The sequence below is a fragment of the Dendronephthya gigantea genome, unplaced genomic scaffold (genome assembly GCF_004324835.1).
Source record: "Dendronephthya gigantea isolate DGI-Jeju-01 unplaced genomic scaffold, DenGig_1.0 000036F, whole genome shotgun sequence".
Classification (NCBI taxonomy): Eukaryota; Metazoa; Cnidaria; class Anthozoa; order Malacalcyonacea; family Nephtheidae; genus Dendronephthya; species Dendronephthya gigantea.
Genome location: NW_021163046.1, coordinates 559,819 through 579,412, shown reverse-complemented (window position 1 = coordinate 579,412; position 19,594 = coordinate 559,819). Strand labels below are relative to the sequence as shown.

The 19,594-nt window shown below is 34.6% G+C and overlaps 1 protein-coding gene across 1 annotated transcript; it reads right to left on the bottom strand.

Moving 5' to 3' along the window:
• Positions 1-1,536: 1,536 nt before the first annotated feature.
• On the bottom strand, positions 1,537-19,166 carry LOC114526030. The gene is made up of 24 exons (XM_028547524.1): positions 19,142-19,166; positions 16,956-17,070; positions 16,509-16,569; positions 15,718-15,766; positions 14,359-14,421; positions 13,737-13,778; positions 13,454-13,498; positions 13,211-13,246; positions 12,779-12,820; positions 11,598-11,639; positions 11,170-11,214; positions 10,646-10,678; positions 10,132-10,182; positions 9,796-9,837; positions 9,248-9,289; positions 8,763-8,804; positions 6,980-7,033; positions 6,368-6,430; positions 5,536-5,625; positions 4,875-5,032; positions 3,810-3,891; positions 3,318-3,466; positions 3,148-3,235; positions 1,537-2,822 (listed from the first exon to the last, which is right to left on the bottom strand). Exons 2-24 carry the CDS (start codon positions 17,010-17,012, stop codon positions 1,850-1,852), a joined length of 2,349 nt encoding a protein of 782 aa, XP_028403325.1. The 5' UTR covers positions 17,013-17,070; positions 19,142-19,166; the 3' UTR covers positions 1,537-1,849.
• Positions 19,167-19,594: the final 428 nt, after the last annotated feature.

Sequence of the window (19,594 nt, the reverse complement as noted above, 5' to 3'; positions counted from 1 at the left end):
ATATTGTATATATTAGAACAATCCTCGTTTCATGTGGTCGTTTATACAATTTGTATTTATTAAAATGCGATACAGCATTTGTATAGTCTGATACGCTGATTGGCTAAGAGCGTTGTGTTTAGATATAACTCGAAAGTAAACACGGAAATTTCTATAGTCTCTTAGTATTTCTTTGTGCTTTATCATATACAAAAATATAAAGCATTTTCCCTGTTGATATTTTTCGAGTATTTAGTAAGCATTTCGAGTCGAAACGTGGTTCGTTTGTATCGAATTCCATCGCTAAAATACTAGCTACATAAAAAACACGGTGGGAGTTGACTTGCATGTAGCTCTATGATTCTATAAACGCGTTGAGAGTTTTGATAAGAACGACCCAGTTTTTTAAACAGGTAGCTCTTACACAGCTTTTCCTACACTGGCCTTTAGCACTAGTAAATTAGATGGCATTATCTTGCTTCATGAGGAGAGATTAGTTCTCTTGTTAATGCAGTTTTCCACTATAAAGCTAAATGTAATCACTTATTCTAAAGCTCTTGTTTGAAGGAAAAAATAACTTACTTAATAACAAGATGCATTTAAATGCATTCAAAATTAACTATTTTTGTTCCTGGTTTTTCGGTACTCATGGCTTAATTTACGCCGGTCATATTTGCGATAACTATGGTATTAAAATATCAATATTTCTTCTAAATAGTCGCATTTAGTACCCGCTCATAATTATATGACCACTGAAGCACTGCATTCCAGAAACAACTTAGATTGGTCGGCATGAACACATTATATTGCAAACACTAGAACACACAAAAAACACATTGTGTGTATTTATATTTATAATTCCAATCCATGTGAGGTCCTAACATACGGGGTATATCTTTATGAATCTATATTGTATTTTTACCAAAATAACTTTGAATCCTTATTATTTGCTCAATTTTGCCGTAAGTGCATGTACTATCATTTGTGCTCCGTTTGCAATTTAATCAAATAAAATGCCTAGGACGACTATGAGACTTTTTTCTTTGCTTTATCGTCTTCTATTCATATTTAACTTACCTTGGACGTCTTATAAGTGTTTGCATCCATAAGAAAGTTGGAAACGGAGAAATTTTGCAAGTAAGAATTTACCGCGGCGACTGACCATCCTACAGTAGCTGCATGCGCACATTTGATCATTCTATCATTGATAACCGATGGATTGTCAGCGCTGCGTATTGTTAAAATAGCGATCGAAAATTTTTGAAACTGGTTTCGTAATATAACATTTATAGTACGCGCGTGCTGAATGGTCCGAAGAAGCGTGTTTCTATAACTGTATAGAAACACGGGCCGAACTTGACAAGCGAAGCGATGTAATGAGAATTTATAACTGAATCAAATTATGTCATTTGTACAAAATCTTTTTATTGAGTTCTATTATAAAAGAAATAGAAAACATCTTTTCCCGTGTTTCTATACTCCCAAACTCCTACGCGTGTTTCTATAACTGTATAGAAACACGGAAAATGCTTTCTATTTCTTAAATGTCACCCCTAAACGTGACACGTGTGTATGCAAAACAAAATTTCTATGACAAATTTTTCTTTGGAAAGTTTTATTTGCTCGTGTGAACGTGCCAACAAGTTTACTTTATTAATTAAAATTAGGCCAGTTCGCCCCTGTTTGTAGCATTAAATAATAGAATTGTATAGGGCTTCTTTGAAGACTAAGACTATAGATATGATACAATAAATATGCATACGACGGTGGAAGTTCTATCATAGGAAAAGTTCAAGACATCAAAAAACTTGAGGTGAATTATTCTTAGTTCTGTTTTTCCGTTGAATCAATATCATGTCGACACGAGATATCATGGACTAGTACGACCACATTGGTTTAAACAAGGTTGAATCCTTATCGAACGATACTCTTTACCTAACGCCTCTATACTCTGAAGTAGATTTGGACAATAGTAGACATCATCGTCAGGGTCTTTATTGCTTACAATAGCAAAAGGAAAATTTTTACCTTTATCTACAATGTAAACCAAAGAGCCGGAATCGCCTTTCTCGGCAAAGTTGTTTCCCCCAGTTCCTCGAATTCTATAAAAACCGTTGTTCATACCATTTGAGTTTGCTCCACTTATTGCAAAGAGTTCTCCTTCTGTTTCTTTAGTTACCGAACCAAATTTTTTTACTTTGGGGAATATGTCCTCACCCTTTTTCTGGTACTCGTTATATATTTCTCCGACTTCATTTTTACCTAGCAATTTTGATTCAACTCCATCTTTAAGAAGAGTAGTGGCGTCATCGCACGTTAGCTCTGGTGCAAGCTCGATAAGGGCGATATCATTTTTGTCGTCGTACAAACCACATCCAAAATTTCCTAATTCTGTATCTTTGTTGATATAATGGCACTTGGTGCCAACACAACCAACTGAGTTGTTTAAGCCGCAGTCTTCCTTTAGTGCGTCGTGTGCATCGTGTATGAATTCGGGTAATTCGCTCTGGCAGTAGCAGACATGGTAGCAGGTGACTGCGTAGTGGTCATCTGTGTCTGATATCCGAGTTGCAAGGATTCCTATTGTTCCGCGTTCTTCATTTTGAACGTAGAGGGAATCACCTGAACTAGGTGCTCGAAGAAAACAAGAGGAAGTTAGTGGCTTCTTATCAGTGTCACTTCCTAGGATCTTAAAATCAACGAACGAGCAAATTTTAACGCCAAACAGTTTCTTTAAGTCTTTCATGGAAGGCACCGTGTTTCGAGCGTAGGTGAGGAATATTTGCCAGGATTCTTCAGGATCACTTGTGACACTAATATAGAAATCTTTAACCGAAGGGAATCTAGAAATCACATAAACGCAGCGAAAATGAATAAATATGTTAATCGTTCTATTTTGGTATTCAATGTTTTTAAGATTATTATGATATGTCAAGATGAAAAGGAGAAAGGTGAAGGGTAAAGGGACCGAAGGAGGAGCTTCCTTCGCAGACCTGATAGAAGCCTCAAAATAAATTTTTGGAACCTTTGTGCGTCATGCATATAGCCCCAGAAATGCAATGATAATTTCCAGCTAGGGTTAAAAAGTCTCTTACAAATTGCTTCTTACGGAAAAAGGGTTACTGTGAGAAAAGGGTTATTATGTTGTTGAAACTCAAAAAAGCCTACCTATCACTTATCAATTCATTGACATAAAACTCTTTCATGTCATAATTCTTATCAAGCACATTTTCTTTAAACCATTCATCTTTTGAGCCTATATTGGTTAATAAAAAATATTTAAATAATCGGAGTAACCTACGACAATATAAAGCAATTCAAACAGCGTAAAAACGAACCTTCCTGAAAGCTTATGAAAGGAAGAATGTTTTCTCCAAAAAGATTTACGATGTCCCAAACTTGAGGTGCTTTGCCGAATTTGTAAACGATTTCTACATGATGATCGTCGTTTTCCATGACAAGTTTAAAACCTTTAACCCATTCCAAGCTGTAAGAAATATCTTGCTATTTAATACCATATTTTTTCAGTACATCCAAGACAGTAATGAAAAATAATATAGGATTTTACTGAGAGAGTAGTTAGTTTGGAACAGGAACAATGGCTTTGTACTAACATCGATGCTGGTCGTTTTGCAGCAGTAATTGCTATAGATTTGTACTGGAAACTCACAAACACTATGTACTTCGGACAATAATATTATATTCAATTGCTACTAAATCATGATTACTTAAACTTAAGGGGTGGTTTAGGTGGTATTTGTTATTTAGGCTTTATTATAGCTATGAAAAGTTATCTGCACGAGTAAACTTTCAGTCATCGTCGGTTATACCTTAACAATTTACACGCATATTCCTCCTTCATTTTCATATTTCCATCGAGAATATTTTTTTCTAACCACTCAGTCCTAGAAACTATAGATTCATAAAGTTCAGGTATGATTAATGATTTCAGGTATAATTTCAATGAGAATATGACAAAATGATTGTTTTAAACTCTCGTCGGATCAGATGGCATCTCAAATGAATACTTGACCGATTTCAATAAAAATTCAACCCTTTAAAGAGGAAATTATCTTCCGTTGTTACTTGTTTTTTTAGATCGATATTTTGCAAATTCGCTATGATATTAACCTTGAAATGCATGCGATTTATTTATTGTTTAATATTATAAATCAAAGCGGCCTAATCCTTGAAATATTGCCCAAAATGAAAAGGAAAACCAGTTACAGTGATTTAGTTCACATTTCCACGTTTATTTTGATATTTTCAGCGTCAAAATGAAGCCTTTAAAAGATTTTTGCCGATTTTATCGCTTAGAATTTTTAAGCGCTATTTCTCCGATTCTTTTGCACATCCTACCCCTAAAATTACTCAGAATTATAACAGAATGATTCGGACATTTCCTAAAATTCGGACATTTTGAAGACAACAGAGAACAAAAAATTGAAAAAATCCGGAATTTCTAAAAGTATATTGTTGCTATTGCTGACTAATTTGAGATAACAATGCAACCTAATAGTTTGACGTATATTACAAGTGCGGCTTATAACTATCTGATGATTTGAATACTATTTATATAGCACCTTTTTAAGCGCTATCATTTTTTGGTGTTCTGTGGGGTCTTTAGCCCAAATACCTATAGAGATATTCAATTTTGCTTTACACTAACTTCCTCCACAGACATGGGTTAGCTGTGCCATGGAAGGCGAGGAAAATTTTTTTTTCTCGCTTCCCCGACACAGCTATCCCAAGCCAAATATGCATATTTTTAATACATAATAGTAATAATAATAATAAAAGATGCCTGCGGAGGAGGCTAGTTTTACCTGATAATAGGCTATTCGGTAGACGGGAGTGAGTTAATATTTGCAAGAACAGTCAAACAAAAAACTTACGCTTCTTGTAGGTAATGAAAGAAATATTTTCTTCGCCGAACAATTTCACAATATCATCGGTATCAGTTTCTTTACCAATTTTGCATGTAATTTCTAAACGAGGTTCATTGCCTTGATCATGTCCACCGATTCTTTTAAACCCTTCTACCCAAGGTAAACTAAAAGAGAGGAAGTAGTTGAAATATGAGTCTAGGGGCCTTTCCAGCGCTTCCATAAAAAGGGTTTTTATGACGACTAGCATCGCGTATTGATGTTTTGAAACCACGACTTTTGCATCGCAACAAGCATCCCGCATCGAGACACAAAAATACAAGAAAAGCATATTTTAAGCATGTTGCTCAAATCTTTAACCGTTCTCTCTCATCGATCTTATCAGGTCTGTTACATTCGTACTAATATTCTAATTCGGATGGTTTATGAATTGGGAAATAGATAATTGGGAATTGTATTGTACTAGGTCATTGAATTGGGAAAAAGATATTGTTTTTCGTATTCGTTATATTTTTCCCGCACGATTACGGTTGATCTTCAATTATCACTTTAAGAAATTTATCAGTCCATGTTGTTCTTCGTTTCTAATTTGTGTTTGATCTTTTTTCTTTGGTTGTCGATACTAGCTTTTGATTTGCCTTTTATTAGGACGTTAAGTAAATAACCTAACCTTATCAGTTCCTCAACTTTCTTTAACTCTTCTTTTAGTTCTTCATTCCTTTTCAATGAACGTTCGTTCTCTGCACGTAGTTGCTCGAGTCTAAACAATATTTGATTAATTCTACGAATGATCAGGTATGTCCATTTTGAGTCGAGAGGGGAAGAGGAACGTCCTTAACTGGAAGGAACACTGCATAATTTTTGAACGTGTATTTTCTTGATTCTCTTTCTCGAAACTGCCCGTAATTTGCAACATAATTAGTTTTTTTCTACGGTCTTTATCGATGAATAATGCATAATCATGTAATAATCATGTCCATATTTACAGTGGCGGCGCCAGACCTCAAATTTTTGGGAGCGGGGTATTTGAGAGGGAAATAAATTTTTTTGGGGGACAAAATATATTGTCACATAAGTTTATAAACGTATGCACACGCCTAAATTTAAGCATATCAAGCCTTATAATTGCGTTTAGAATTCTATTTTTATAGTTTAGAACTTTTCCTACCAGTGTAGATACATATTCCATGTTTTTTGCTGTTCAATATACGTATTCTAATTACATATATTAATTATGGGTATGAATTAAGCTGATAGATATAGTTTGACATTCTAGGGGGGGGGGGGCAGAGGCAAAAAATAGTTTTAGAGGGGCAATTACCGACGATTTTGGGATTCATAAAAATTAACTGAAAATACCCACCCAATATAAACTGTTGCACGTACGACAAACTGCAGGACTTTGGTGGGGATGTAAAATAGCCAGTATGTTAATACAATAGTATTTTGCTTTTATTTTTAGATCTAAGAGAATAGTGATAATGACAAAAAAGGTGACTAACGTTGCCGCAAATTTCAAGTTTTTAAAGTTTTTCACATCAAGCTCTTCTCCTGCGTCTCGTAGTCTAAAACAAAGAATAGGTTGTTAAATCTATTAATTGAAATCAAACAACATTCATGGGTTGGCAGACAATATAGACACATCGCGAGAGCAAATAGAATTTTAGATAAACAGAATTTTAGATTTGCTGGTGGAAATGCAAAATTGCAAGGGTATTTTTTATCTATAAACACAGGGTGAGGGGGACTTCCCGTTACCCGTACACCCACAATTTGTTGACTGTCAAACGTCTCTCTCCCCTGTTTATGCACTTTTGGAGTCCCTTGAAAAATTGTGTGTGGGCACGTGCTCCCACCCTGTCCCTTCCCCCCCCGGGATGGAAGGATGTCTGTAGCAATTGTTTTTTTCTTGTTGTTGTACTCTTCTTTTGATAATGACCCAATGTAATATCTAGTGGTATATATGCCGGAATACCATGATAAGTGTATTCTCCACCTATTCTTCACCTAAGATGGCGCATTTAAATTGGACAATTTAATTTTGAGATATAATTTTGCTTTAAAGTTTTACATCTAATGAAACAGTGCGGATAATGACAAAAAAGTGGACTAACTTTCCAATCATTTCAAAGTTTTCATCTTCAAGCTTCTTTATCTTGTCTCCTTGTCTGAAACAGAGAATAGCCTATTAAATTAATTCAATGAATGAAGAGCCGTTCTTTCAGGTTTTGGCCACAACTAAAGAAACACGAGATACTTTAAAAATATTTAAAACATGTTTAGGACCTCCACAAGTTTTTTGCATAAAGCTGGTCTCATAGAGGGATTTTGATGCCTAACAAAGAATTTCTTCTGTGAAATTACTTGCGTTTGCTTGCAATAAAAGTTTTATAGGCGAAACAGGCAGATTAGTATAAATATTAAACAACACTAACATAAATTGGCAAACAAATATCAGAAGAACAAAACGTATTAACAAAATTTTAGATTCAAAATTTACAGTGCAAAAATCAGCGGAAATGTTTGGATGATATGCAGATTGTAAGATAATGTTCTCGTTACCGTGACTCCAAGATCAGCTTCGCTATCTACACGCATCAATGGAACCTTGCATAATAGACCAACTTGTGATCTAGGTATAACCACAGTCTAGGGGCTGTTTACATGAGCCCGGTTATCCGAGATTCAACGAAGCGTGAGATGATTTTGAGGTATTAAAATGGGCAGATAACATGATCCTGGCAGTCGTATAATCACCACAACAATAGCAGGTGCTTGTTTGGTGTCACAAAGACTTATTTCAATACCTCAAAGTCCTCTCACGCTTTGTTGAATCTCGGGTAACCGGGCTCATGTAAACAGCCCCTAAGAAGAGCATACTGAAATTAGTATAATTGCCAAGTTTGGCTGCAAAACGTCTAGTTGTACTGAAAATATAGCCATGTGAAGTAGTCAATTTTTGTATACTTTTTATTACGGGCGGAAGTGTGTAATTAATTTAATTACACTCTTTCTGTCATAATACAAAAGTATACAAAATTTGCTAACTTCGCTTCGCTATATCTTGGGTACTATATATACTATATATCGGAGCCAAACTTGGCAGTTTTAATAAATTTCCTTTTGTCGCCTGAATCCAAAGTTGGTCTATTATGCAAGTGGTCCATTTAGTCGAGCCAAGATGGTATTTTATTATAGTCGGACGTTTTCTACGAGTTATTGTCAGAATTTGGCATTTGGACGCGTTGAAGTCGATATTTGGTTGTTTGCTCTAACCGTCAGCATACGACAATGCTTCTTGTAGTTGATCACAATCTTGGGGTGATGTTATTGCCCTGTAAAGCTTTGTGTCGTCTGCGTAGACCCCAGATAATGTTGATGGAAGATATCGATGCTATAAAAATTTTATCAACGGCGAAACAGGCAAGACATATTGTAGGTTGTCACAAAAATCAAACAACACTAACATGTAAAATATAGAAACATCTCCAATATCGCGAGAACAAAACCGATAAACAGAATTAATTCTACATTCAAATTTTTAGCGTGAAGATCAAACGAAATACAAACATTCTATACAATGAAATTTTTATAGGCGAAACAAATGTCAGATTGTCACACAAATCAAACAACACTAACATGTGAAATATAGAAACATCTCCAATATCGCGAGAGCAAAACCGATAAACAGAATTAGTTCTACATTCAAATTTTTAGCGCGAAGATCAACGGAAATATTTTGGGATTAATAAAAATTGACTGAAAATTCCAACCCAATATGTACCATTGCACGGAGAACTGATGTACTTTAGTGGAATGTGTTGTATGTTAGTACAATGGTATTTTACACTTGGTTTTATATCTAATTAAATAGTGATGAAAAAGAACACGACCAACCTTTTCTGTTGTTCCTTTTTTGTCTCTTCAGCACTTCGTAGTCTGAAACAAAAGAATATTAAATTAATTTTATGAATGAACCATCGTCGGCCCAGGCATTTTCCCTCAACTGAAGAGATACGAGCTCCTTAAAATGGTGTGAAACATATTCAGATCGACATTCCAAAATTAAGTTATTTGTATAAACCTGTATTTTTAGATTAATAAAAATTAACTGAAAATTCCCACCCAATATACACCATTGCAGGCAGAACTGATGTACTTTAGTGGAAACGTGCATGTTGTATGTTAGTAAAATGGTATTTTACATTTAGTTTTGTATATATAATGAAATAGTGATAATGAAGAAAAAAGACGAGTAACCTTTTTTGTAGCTGCTTAAGTTTCTCTATGGGCACTAACTCATTGTTTCGTCTTTTAAAATTAAAGAATATTGAAATATTGTATTAATTGAACAACGTCGTTTGAGAGAGAATGCCACGAACCTTTCCTGTAGTTCCTTTTCTGTTTTCTTAGCACTTCGTAGTCTAAAACAAAAGAATATTTAATTACATTTATATTAGAATATTTAATTTACATTTAATTTTATGAATGAACAATCGTCGGCCCAGGCATTTTCCCTTGCGAAACATGTTCAGATTGACATTCTAAAATTAAGTTATTTGTATAAAACTGTCCTCTTTGAAAGATATACAATGGAATTTTCATAAGCGAAACAAATGCCAGATTGTCACACAAATCAAACACCACTAACATGTGAAATATAGAAACATCTCGAATATCACGAGAGCAAAACCAATTGCACGCAGAACTGATGTACTTTAGTGGGAACGTGATGTATGTTAGTACAATGGTATTTTACATTTAGTTTTGTATCTAATGAAATAGTGATAATGAAAAAAAAGACGCGTAACCTTTATTGTAGCTGCTTAAGTTTCTTTATGGGCACTAACTCATTGTTTCGTCTTTTAAAATTAAACAATATTGAATTATTTTATTAATTGAACAACGTCATTTGAGAGAGAATACCAACCTTTCCTGTAGTTCCATCTCTGTATTCTCAGCGCTTCGTAGTCTAAAACAAAAGAATATTAAATTAATTTTATGAATAAACAATCGTCGGCCCAGGCATTTTCCCCTGAACTGAAGAGATACGAGCTCCTCAAAAAGCTGTGAAACATGTTCAGATCGACATTCCAGAATTAAGCTGTTTCTATAAAGCTGTCCTCTTAATACAATGAAGTTTTTATAAACGAAACAAATGCCTGATGTACTTCAGTGGGAGAGTTTTGTATGTTAGTACAATGGTATTTTACATTTAGTTTTGTGTCTAATAAAATAGTGATAATGAAGAAAAAAAACGACTAACCTTTTTTGTAGCTGTTTAAGTTTCTCTTTGAGCTTTAACTCATTGTTTCGTCTTTTAAAATTAAAGAATATTGAGTTATTTTATTAATTGAACAACGTCGTTTCAGAGCTGTATATAAGCTGTTCTGATAAATGTGAAACATGTTCAGGGATTCCACAAGTTATTTGTATAAATCTGTCCTCTTTGAGAGATATAGAATGAAATTTTTATAGGCAAAACAAATGTCAGATTGTCACACAAATCAAACAACACTAACATGTGAAATATGGAAACATCTCGAATATCGCGAGAGCACAACCAATAAACAGAATATTCTACATTCAAATTTTTAGCGCGAATATCCAACGAAATATTTTGGATTACTAAAAATTGACTGAAAATTCCAACCCAATATACACCATTGCACGGGGAACTGATGTATTTTGGTGGGAACGTGTTGTTTGTTAATACAATGGTATTTCACACTTAGTTTTATATCTAATTAAATAGTGATAATGAAAAAAAAACGACTAACCTTTCCTGTAGTTCCATTACTGTCTTCTCAGTACTTCGTAGTGTGAAACAAAAGAATATTAATTTTATGAATGAACAATCGTCTGCCCAGGCATTTTTGCCCCAACTGAGGAGGTATGAGCTCCTCAAATAGGTGCGAAACATGTTCATATTGACATTCCAAAACTAAGTTATTTGTATGAAGCTGTCCTCTTTGAGAGATATACAATGAAATTTTTATAGGCGAAACAAATGTCAGATTGTCACACAAATCAAACACCACTAACATGTGAAATATAGAAACATCTCGAATATCGCGAGAGCAAAACCAATAAACAGATTAATTCTACACTCAAATTTCTAGCACGAAGATCAACGGAATATTTTGGGATTAATAAGAATTAACTGAAAATTCCCACCCAATATGTACCATTGCAGACAGAACTGATGTACTTTAGTGGAAACGTGTTTTATGTTAGTACAATGGTATTTTGCATTTTGTTTTATATGTAATGAAATAGTGATAATAAAAAAAAGACGATCAACCTTTTTTGTAGCTTCTTAAGTTTCTCTTCAGCGCTTAATCGTAGTCTGAAACAAAATAATGTAAAATTAATTTTATGAATGAACAATCGTCCGCCCAGGCATTTTCCCCTGAACTGGGGAGATACGAGCTCCTTAAAAAGGTGTGAAACATGTTCAGATTGACATTCTAAAATTAAGTTATTTGTATAAACCTATCCTCTTTGAAAGATATACAATGAATATTTTTATAGGCGAAACAAATGCCAGATTGTCACACAAATCAAACGAGACTAACATGTGAAATATAGAAATATCTCGAATTTAACTGAGAATTCCCACCCAATCATACACCATTGCACGCAGAACGTGCGATGTAACGTAATACAATGGTATTTTACACTTAGTTTTATATTTAATTAAATAGTGACAATGAAAAAAAAACGACTAACCTTTCCTGTGGCTCCATTTCTTCAAGCTCTAACTCTCTGATACTGAAATTAAATTATATTAATGATGTATTGGACGAATGGAGAACTGATGTACTTTGGTGGGAATGTGTTGTCCCCGAGCCGGTGCGGAGCACCGTGCGAGGGTACTAATTCCGCTCGGATATTTACACCCACGATGTGCAAAGGCGAAATCAAAGTTGTCCGCCATTATGCAATGGACCTCACGCCATGGACGGTCTTCTACGTTATGCGCATGCGCCAGTGTAAACTACTAAGCTCTTGATTGGTCGAGACAAATATTTGTATTTTTAAACCTGCATAACTGTCATTTCGCAAAATTTTGAAGAAAATAATAAATATATTTTCATATTATTTATATTTTCATAAATATGGAATATATATATATTTTAATTACATTAGAAGGAAACTCGAATGTGGTCAGGACTTTTTACGGTTTAACAGAAAAAACAAGACTAAATTTTCGACCGAATTCACCGTGTATAATGAAGTTGGAAGATTTTACACTTGAAAATAAGACCCGGCACAGGTATAAAAGGTCATTCTTTTGTGGTAAACACAACTTTAGTATTCTCAAACGTATTTCATTACAAATCTAAATGTGTTAATGTGATAGACGACATTATAATTTCATTTATAAACTCAGTTTTTTCAAAATATTCGCGTGCAAAAACCAGTCGAGGCGTAAACATAAAACTTCGGAAGTCGTATGAGACGTTTGATGTTATATCTCACGGTAACTAATGATTAAAATAATTTACCATAACAGTGACTATAGATGAGTAACTTAACTTCCAGAAAATGGCTAGAATCTTGTCGTATTTTGCCTTATTTTTCACAAAAATATGAGGGTAAACTTTGATTCTTTGAAAATATACGGCCGTTGGCGATGTTGGTTGCGAGTTGCTATGACTACAGTGCTTCCGCTTCCAGAAATATATTTCCATACTTCTCTTCTCACATGCCAACAATACCAAGTACCCTCCAAACACCCCAACCCACACAAAATTTTCCAACTATCATGTCACCATCAATGCTTAACTAATTTCGCTTAACCGAGGCGAGGGGATGCTGCATGCATGTATTTCTAGTATGTTAATAGAATGGTATTTCACTTAGTTTTATAACTAATTAAATAGTGACAATGAAAAAAAACGACTAACCTTTCCTGTACCTCCATTTGTTTAAGCTCTAACTCTCTGATACTGAAATTAAATTATAAATAATGATGTATTGAACGAATGGAGAACTGGGGCCGGTTGTATGAAAGCCGGATAGTGCTATCCACCGTATAGTGATTTTTTCAACCGTTCTAAAAATGCTTGAAAAGCTATAAAATCTCAGCTTTGAAACTAAATGTTATTAAAGAGGATCCTCGACTTAAGAATACTAGGATTTAATCAAAGTTATACCTAACAACCGGTGATTTAAAAGCGATTGAAAAAAAACACTATTCGGTGGATAGCGCTATCCGGCTTTCATATAACCGGCCCCTGATGTACTTTGGTGGGAATGTGTTGTTTGTTAATACAATGGTATTTTACACTTAGTTTTATATCTAATTAAATAGTGACAATGAAAAAAAAACGACTAACCTTTCCTGTGGCTCCATTTGTTTAAGCTCTAACTCTCTGATACGGAAATTAAATTATATTAATTAATAATAAATTTGAAACATGTTCAGGGATTCCACAAGTTATTTGCACAAAACTGTTATCATAGGGGGTGGGGGGGGGGGGTAAGGATTGGAGAAATCAAAGAGCTCTTAAAATGAATGACCAATATGTGCTGTTAGCATTGACCCATCTCTCCTGTACCATACCAACCTCCATACCAACCTTTTCTGTGGTTCAATTTTTGACTCTTGATCACTTAATCGTAGTCTGAAACAGAAGAATATTAAATTAATTTTATGAATGAGCAACTGAGGAGATACGAGTTCCTCAAAAAGGAGTGAAACATATTCAGATGTTTTATTTTTGGATGAATAAAAATGGACTGAAAATTCCCACCCAATATACACCATTGCACAGAGAACGTGCAATGTAACGTAATACAATGGTATTTTACACTTAGTTTTATATCTAATTAAATAGCGACAATGAAAAAAAAACGACTAACATTTCCTGTGGCTCCATTTGTTCAAGCTCTAACTCTTTGATTCTGAAATTAAATGATATTAATGATAAATGTGAAACATGTTCCACAAGTTATTTGCACAAAACTGTCATCATAGGGATAGGATTGGAGAAGTCAAAGAGCCGTGCAATATGTGCTGCTAGCATTGACCCATGTCTCCATATTAGTGGCCATGTTGAAGAAAATATCCTGCAATATCATATATGGTAACCAATTACAAACCCGATCACGCTAATTCATCTTATGTAATAGTGAAAATGGCAAGCCGAGTAATGTGCACCTTCCGCCTAGTTTATTTTTTTATTCGAAAAAATCATTACCAGCATGCAGAGATTTTGAAAAATATATATGAACAAGATATAGTAACAAGATATAATGATTGTTGTATATGTAGAATAAAAATTCAAATCATTTTCTTCTGATTTGGACAAGAGATCCACGCATGGCGTGTTTAAAATCCCAACTTACGCATGGCTAACGCGAGTTAGCACCAAATTCTTGCAATATTCTTTTTCGAACAATGTTGTCCTATGTTTTCTCCTGTATTCTATTTTTCCAAACTGGCTTAACCTGTAAACCAAACTTACAAACCTTACTAACGTACCTTTTCTGTAACTGCATGTTTAGTTGTTGAATTTTTTCCACGAAAGTTCTGACACTTTGAGTGCTTTAAAGAACATTAAATCAATTTTATAATATCTACAACAGTCGTGTTATCGCAGTGTAAATTTTGCGCGATTCTTGGTAAAAAACAGAAATACGAGGTAGTAAAGAAACTGTGCTTCGTTAATCATTTACGTCGTCAGCCATATAAATCTTCACGGCTCGCATAACAATTGTACAAAATAATAAACTACATTCTAACGGGAATACGGAACGAACAAAATAGATCACCTTAACACTTATTAGCTTATACGTTATGAATCTTTCCTTGGTCACCGCTTTGTTTTGAATTGTACCTTTATCCGAGTCATCCTTCACCCATTTTTCCCATTTTATTTTTATTAAAGTTCACAAAACATATTCACAAAATAGGTTCGCGTAGCGTACAGTCGGTATTGCCTCTAAATCTGAAAGCCATAGTGAATAAGACTCAGGTGTATAAATGAAATGAATATTGTGATGATGCTACTATGAGTCACCAACCGGGTAAGCTGAAAAATGAGCTCAACCACAGTGGGAATCGAACCCACAACTTTTGGTTCGCTAGCCCAGTTCTCTTCTAACTGAGCTACTAGTTAGTCTAGTTTAAAACACTTCAGACTTGTTGGTGTATAGCATCATCACAATATTCAAATCTAAAAGCCTTTGGCACTAATCACTGATCTGGGATCAGTGGAAACAATCTATTCACAAACTTGAGGGCATCAGTAACAATAAATAACTCTTTTTTAAAATTTGGCTGAAAATACCATAGAAACTGTTTTACTTATTAAAATTGTGTTTAGAAGTGACTGATTCCAAATATTAACTGATTTAATTTTTTTTGTAAAAAATTGCATACAATGACATAACTACACACTGTTTACCAGCATTTATATCAAATATTAAATGATTACCCTGATAAAAATTAGCATGTATTGTACAGCCGAAATTATCTATATAATTTATAGTCCTAGGTCCTGGATTTCCCTACATGTCTTTAACAGCCCTTGTAACAATCGCATTAACGAGAATTAACGAAGAATCTGTCGCGAAATTAGTTTTCATTTTGTATTATTAAACTGATTTCTCATAATTTAATCCCCCTTAGTCCATTGCAAATTTGAAGATTATGCGCTTGCCAGTAAATGTCGGATAGAATGACTATGAAAACCATCGTACTAAGACCAGAAGTGCAAACAAGATTCTGATTACAAAAACAATTATTCACCTCAGATTGGGTAAATAATCACTGAATAAAATAATGGCAGTTAACAAAGTTTCGTTTTTAAACAATGGAGACAACACAAAGATTTTATACCTCTTGAATCCTTTAAGTTCTTCCATACCTGTCTTCAATTCATCAAGGCCTTAAAATAACGAGAATTTTATATTAGATATCATTATGAATTATGTGTATGCCAAGATAAACCTAGATATGTTTTGCTTATACTTGTTACTCCGGCGTGGGCGACAGAGTTGAAAATTCGCCTCGGTTTTGTTTTTTTTTTCGTCCTCGCAAGTGTGTTTAGGCGCGAAATATACTAGTATTTCAAAAGTGTATGTCACCGTATTTATCTACGTCACAGTTTTGTCTCCCAAGAGTTGTGGTGCACAGCTCGAAATTTCTGGTTAATTTACCGATGCGTTAGATTTCGCTCGCATGATACGGCAATTCTTCTAAGATGAACAAATAAACCGTTCTTTTGATGCTGTTCGATTAAGTTTAGATTTAATTGGGGTAAGAATATATTTAATACGTGTAGATTCTGGTTCTATTTTAATAACATCGCTTCTATTCCACCGTTTTACAAGATGTGGTCGTCTATATGAGCGCGTTGACACGTCGCAGTTTGCACAGCCACAGGATTGAAGATTTAATATAGCTAAGCGCGAATTCCAAAGTGTAAGACAAAGTGAACGTATCATGCGGTTTATTTACATTTTATTGAATTTCTATACTTTTTAAAGTACGATGTGCTTCTGAATGTCGTGATCGAACAACATTTAGGTTCGCAAGGCATCTAAATGAGTATTAACTGTATTGTTTATGTTCAGAAGCTTTATATTTCTATTGAAGACTGGCACGTGCACGATTTTATCGATTCTTACTTGAGTCAATGGAAGATGTTTTCGAATGTACTTCTGCAACCAAAGATGTTCCGCCCGTCTCCTGTGTGGAAGATTGTGATAACTTAATATCAATATATTCAAGAAGAAAATAGCAAGTCGCTTGATGCTATCATGTAATAGCGGAATGCTGAATATGGGAAAACACGAGAGAATCTTGTAAAACGCAAGGCGTAGCCCGAAGGATATAGTTACTATATATATGTGGTGGAGGATATTTTTAAGTCTCCACAGTTTACCACTAACTGTCCGGGAAACCTAATTAAAATTTTATTGTTGCAGAGAGTGGACCCTAAGTAGATTTTTCTTGATAAATCTAATTCAGTCGAGTGGCAATTTTTCTTTATGTATTTCTTTTAATCCTATTCATTTCTCCCGAATTCCGCCATTTTATATTGTCCCTATAGCGCAGTTATACGCCGCACTCACTTTAGGATCCATGAAAATCGTCCCCCTGTCAGTTTCAGTCGGAGTTTCGTCTTCCATTCTTGAAGTAATCAGCTTCACAGTTGTAGAAAGCGATGAGTTACGACATTCGATCCGTCTAATCTAGGGGAATAAATTGTTAAGGTTACCGCAAATGTACTTTTGCATGTTGTCCATTAGAATCAACATTCATCCCTGACTTAAGAAGAAATTTTTCTAGTTATATCTCGTAATATAGTATGTATTCATGAACTCTTAGGCTGCAATATGACATGATGGAAGACTTCAACGTTATAAAACGACGTTTTAAGATCACTGAATATGTTAGTGAGTCGTTTTGCGTCCCGTTGATATCTAGGGACCATTCATACAGTAGAAAAGGGGAAAGCAGGGGGAGGCGCATAGCTAAGAAAAATAGCGAGGTGAGCCAACAACTATAAGCACGGTTGGCAGGATGGGCTCTCTACAGAAATTTTTCACAGGCATTTTTGTAGAAAATAAAACGTATTAAGACAAATTTACACAACTTTATATATTTCGGTAAAGATAACAGAGATAACAACTTTATATATTTCAATAAAGATAACTTTGTACAACTATTTGGAAACGCTGGTATTTTTACTGTTTCTTAAAAGAGTGAATCATAGTATTTTAGCACATATTTAATGGTCTTACACAAAACAAAACTTTTTCACATTCTTCAACAAAGTGAGGGTTTTATGATGTTAAGTATACTTCATTTTGAACAAGTGTATACTTGTCATAGAAAAATTGTCAAAGTACAAATTTTGCTGGTCTGTATAAGTCAGGAAGAAAACTTGTCACATAATGTGGACACTTGTATGCGGTTGGCCAGCGGACTATAGTATTTTGCAATGGCGCGCTCACGTTGTCCGCTGTACGATTACATCGCTGGCTGCAAACTAAATTGTCAAAGTAAACTTGTTGGCACTTTCACACGAGAAAATAAAATAAAACTTGTCAAAGAAAAACTTGTCATAGAAAACTTGCTCGTCTGTAAGAGGGTTTAGAAAAGGTCGACTCTTTCGAGGGATTCTTTTCAATTTTTTTGTCTGAGTTTGTACAAAACATTCTTCCCAACAGTAAAAAGTATGCATATTTAAATTGCGAGAGCCCTGTCTAGGGGTGTGCAGAATAAATAATGTTGTCGAGCATTTTCAGATGCAAATATACTAGAGCGGCTGTTTCCGCAGTGCATAAGAATACGACTACGAGAGTTGACGAGTCGGAGAACCGTCGTTAACGCGCCAAACTTGTTTCTTCCCGCCACCTGACGAAACTTATTGTAGTTGGGCTTTTTAATACAAAATTATTCAACAAGTTCGTACTCAAAAGCTCGACGACTACTAGTTTTGGCTTGTTGGCGGAAGCAAAGGTTAACAGCAAGGAATAATTTGCTTGTATGGTCGTACTCGTAGTTACTGCTAGATCTCCATCTGGCTCTGGCACAACTGAATTGAGTTGACTATTATTTGATATACAATATAGAGACATTTTTAACTCTGCGAACATGATACAAGATTCAAAACATTCAAAATTCGGGATGCCTACATAAAACAATCGAAAACGAAGTACACATAATTATACAGTGTACACATATACGAATAGCTTAATCATCATTTCACCGCCAACAGTAGCCGCGCGCATAAATACTGGTTGAAAAACTAGATAAAAGCTAGATAAACTCGTATATGTCTTAATGTAGAACATTGTTTACACATAAAAAGTATATACGTATAACTATATGAAATAGTTGCGAAACGAGCGCATCAAAGTAATGACTAACAATAAATTGATATTAAACGTTGCGATATACATCACCCGCAGTTAAGCGTCATGCACCGTTTTGCATGTATCTGACGTCCGAACTTAACTCGTTTGTTTAGATGAGACCTAAGAACTTAACATACATTTCAAGCCAAAAGCAATATTTTCGGGCTCCTGAAAATTTTTATTACACTAATATTTTCACTAATATTTTCAAGCCTTTTTAGGCAAACGCTATCTAATTTAGCATGTACGTTCAACGTAGAAGCATATTTGATAAAATTAGAGAAAACTATCGTAGCTACATGAAGCAGCGTAAAACAGCGTAGCTAGCTACAGGTACATATGCATAGCCCTAAAAAAGCTGTAGTACATTATATCATTTGAAATTCGAAACTAACCTGGAAAGCCAAGCTAGGCCCGAATATTCCTTATCAGAAGTGTTCAACAATAATGACTTTTACTGAGGCAGAGATATCATACGCAAACTAAGCTGTGTACAGTCTGATATAAGTATAGTTAAAATTATCTTTTTGAAGACGATAGGAAATCGAACTTATTAAAAAAAAACGAATTTATTATTTATTACCCGCGATAGAAATTTGCATGGACATGCAATTAAAGTGGTCATTGTTTTTAAATTTTTCGAAAAGTATTGTATTATACTGGTCGACTCAAGCAACTTGAAAGAAGCCTAGCTGCAAGATTACCTTTCGTGATTAGTTTAATAATATAGATTCCTCGGTGCCATTCTCCTTGAACCAAAAGATATTCTCAAACCGTTCTAATTCTAAACAGCTGTCTCAACGCCCCTGCTCCCCCCCCCTGCATGCATGTAATAAAGGTTGATAAAG

Excerpts from the sequence above, each read along its gene's own strand:
- LOC114526030 (XM_028547524.1), bottom strand. The coding sequence starts at position 17,012 with ATGGAAGACGAAACTCCGACTGAAACTGACAGGGGGACGATTTTCATG. Across the intron at positions 13,779-14,358 it reads AACATGCAGTTACAGAAAAG|AATCAAAGAGTTAGAGCTTG; the intron begins GTACGTTAGTAA and ends ATTTAATTTCAG. Across the intron at positions 10,679-11,169 it reads CTTAAGAAGCTACAAAAAAG|TACTGAGAAGACAGTAATGG; the intron begins GTTGATCGTCTT and ends CACACTACGAAG.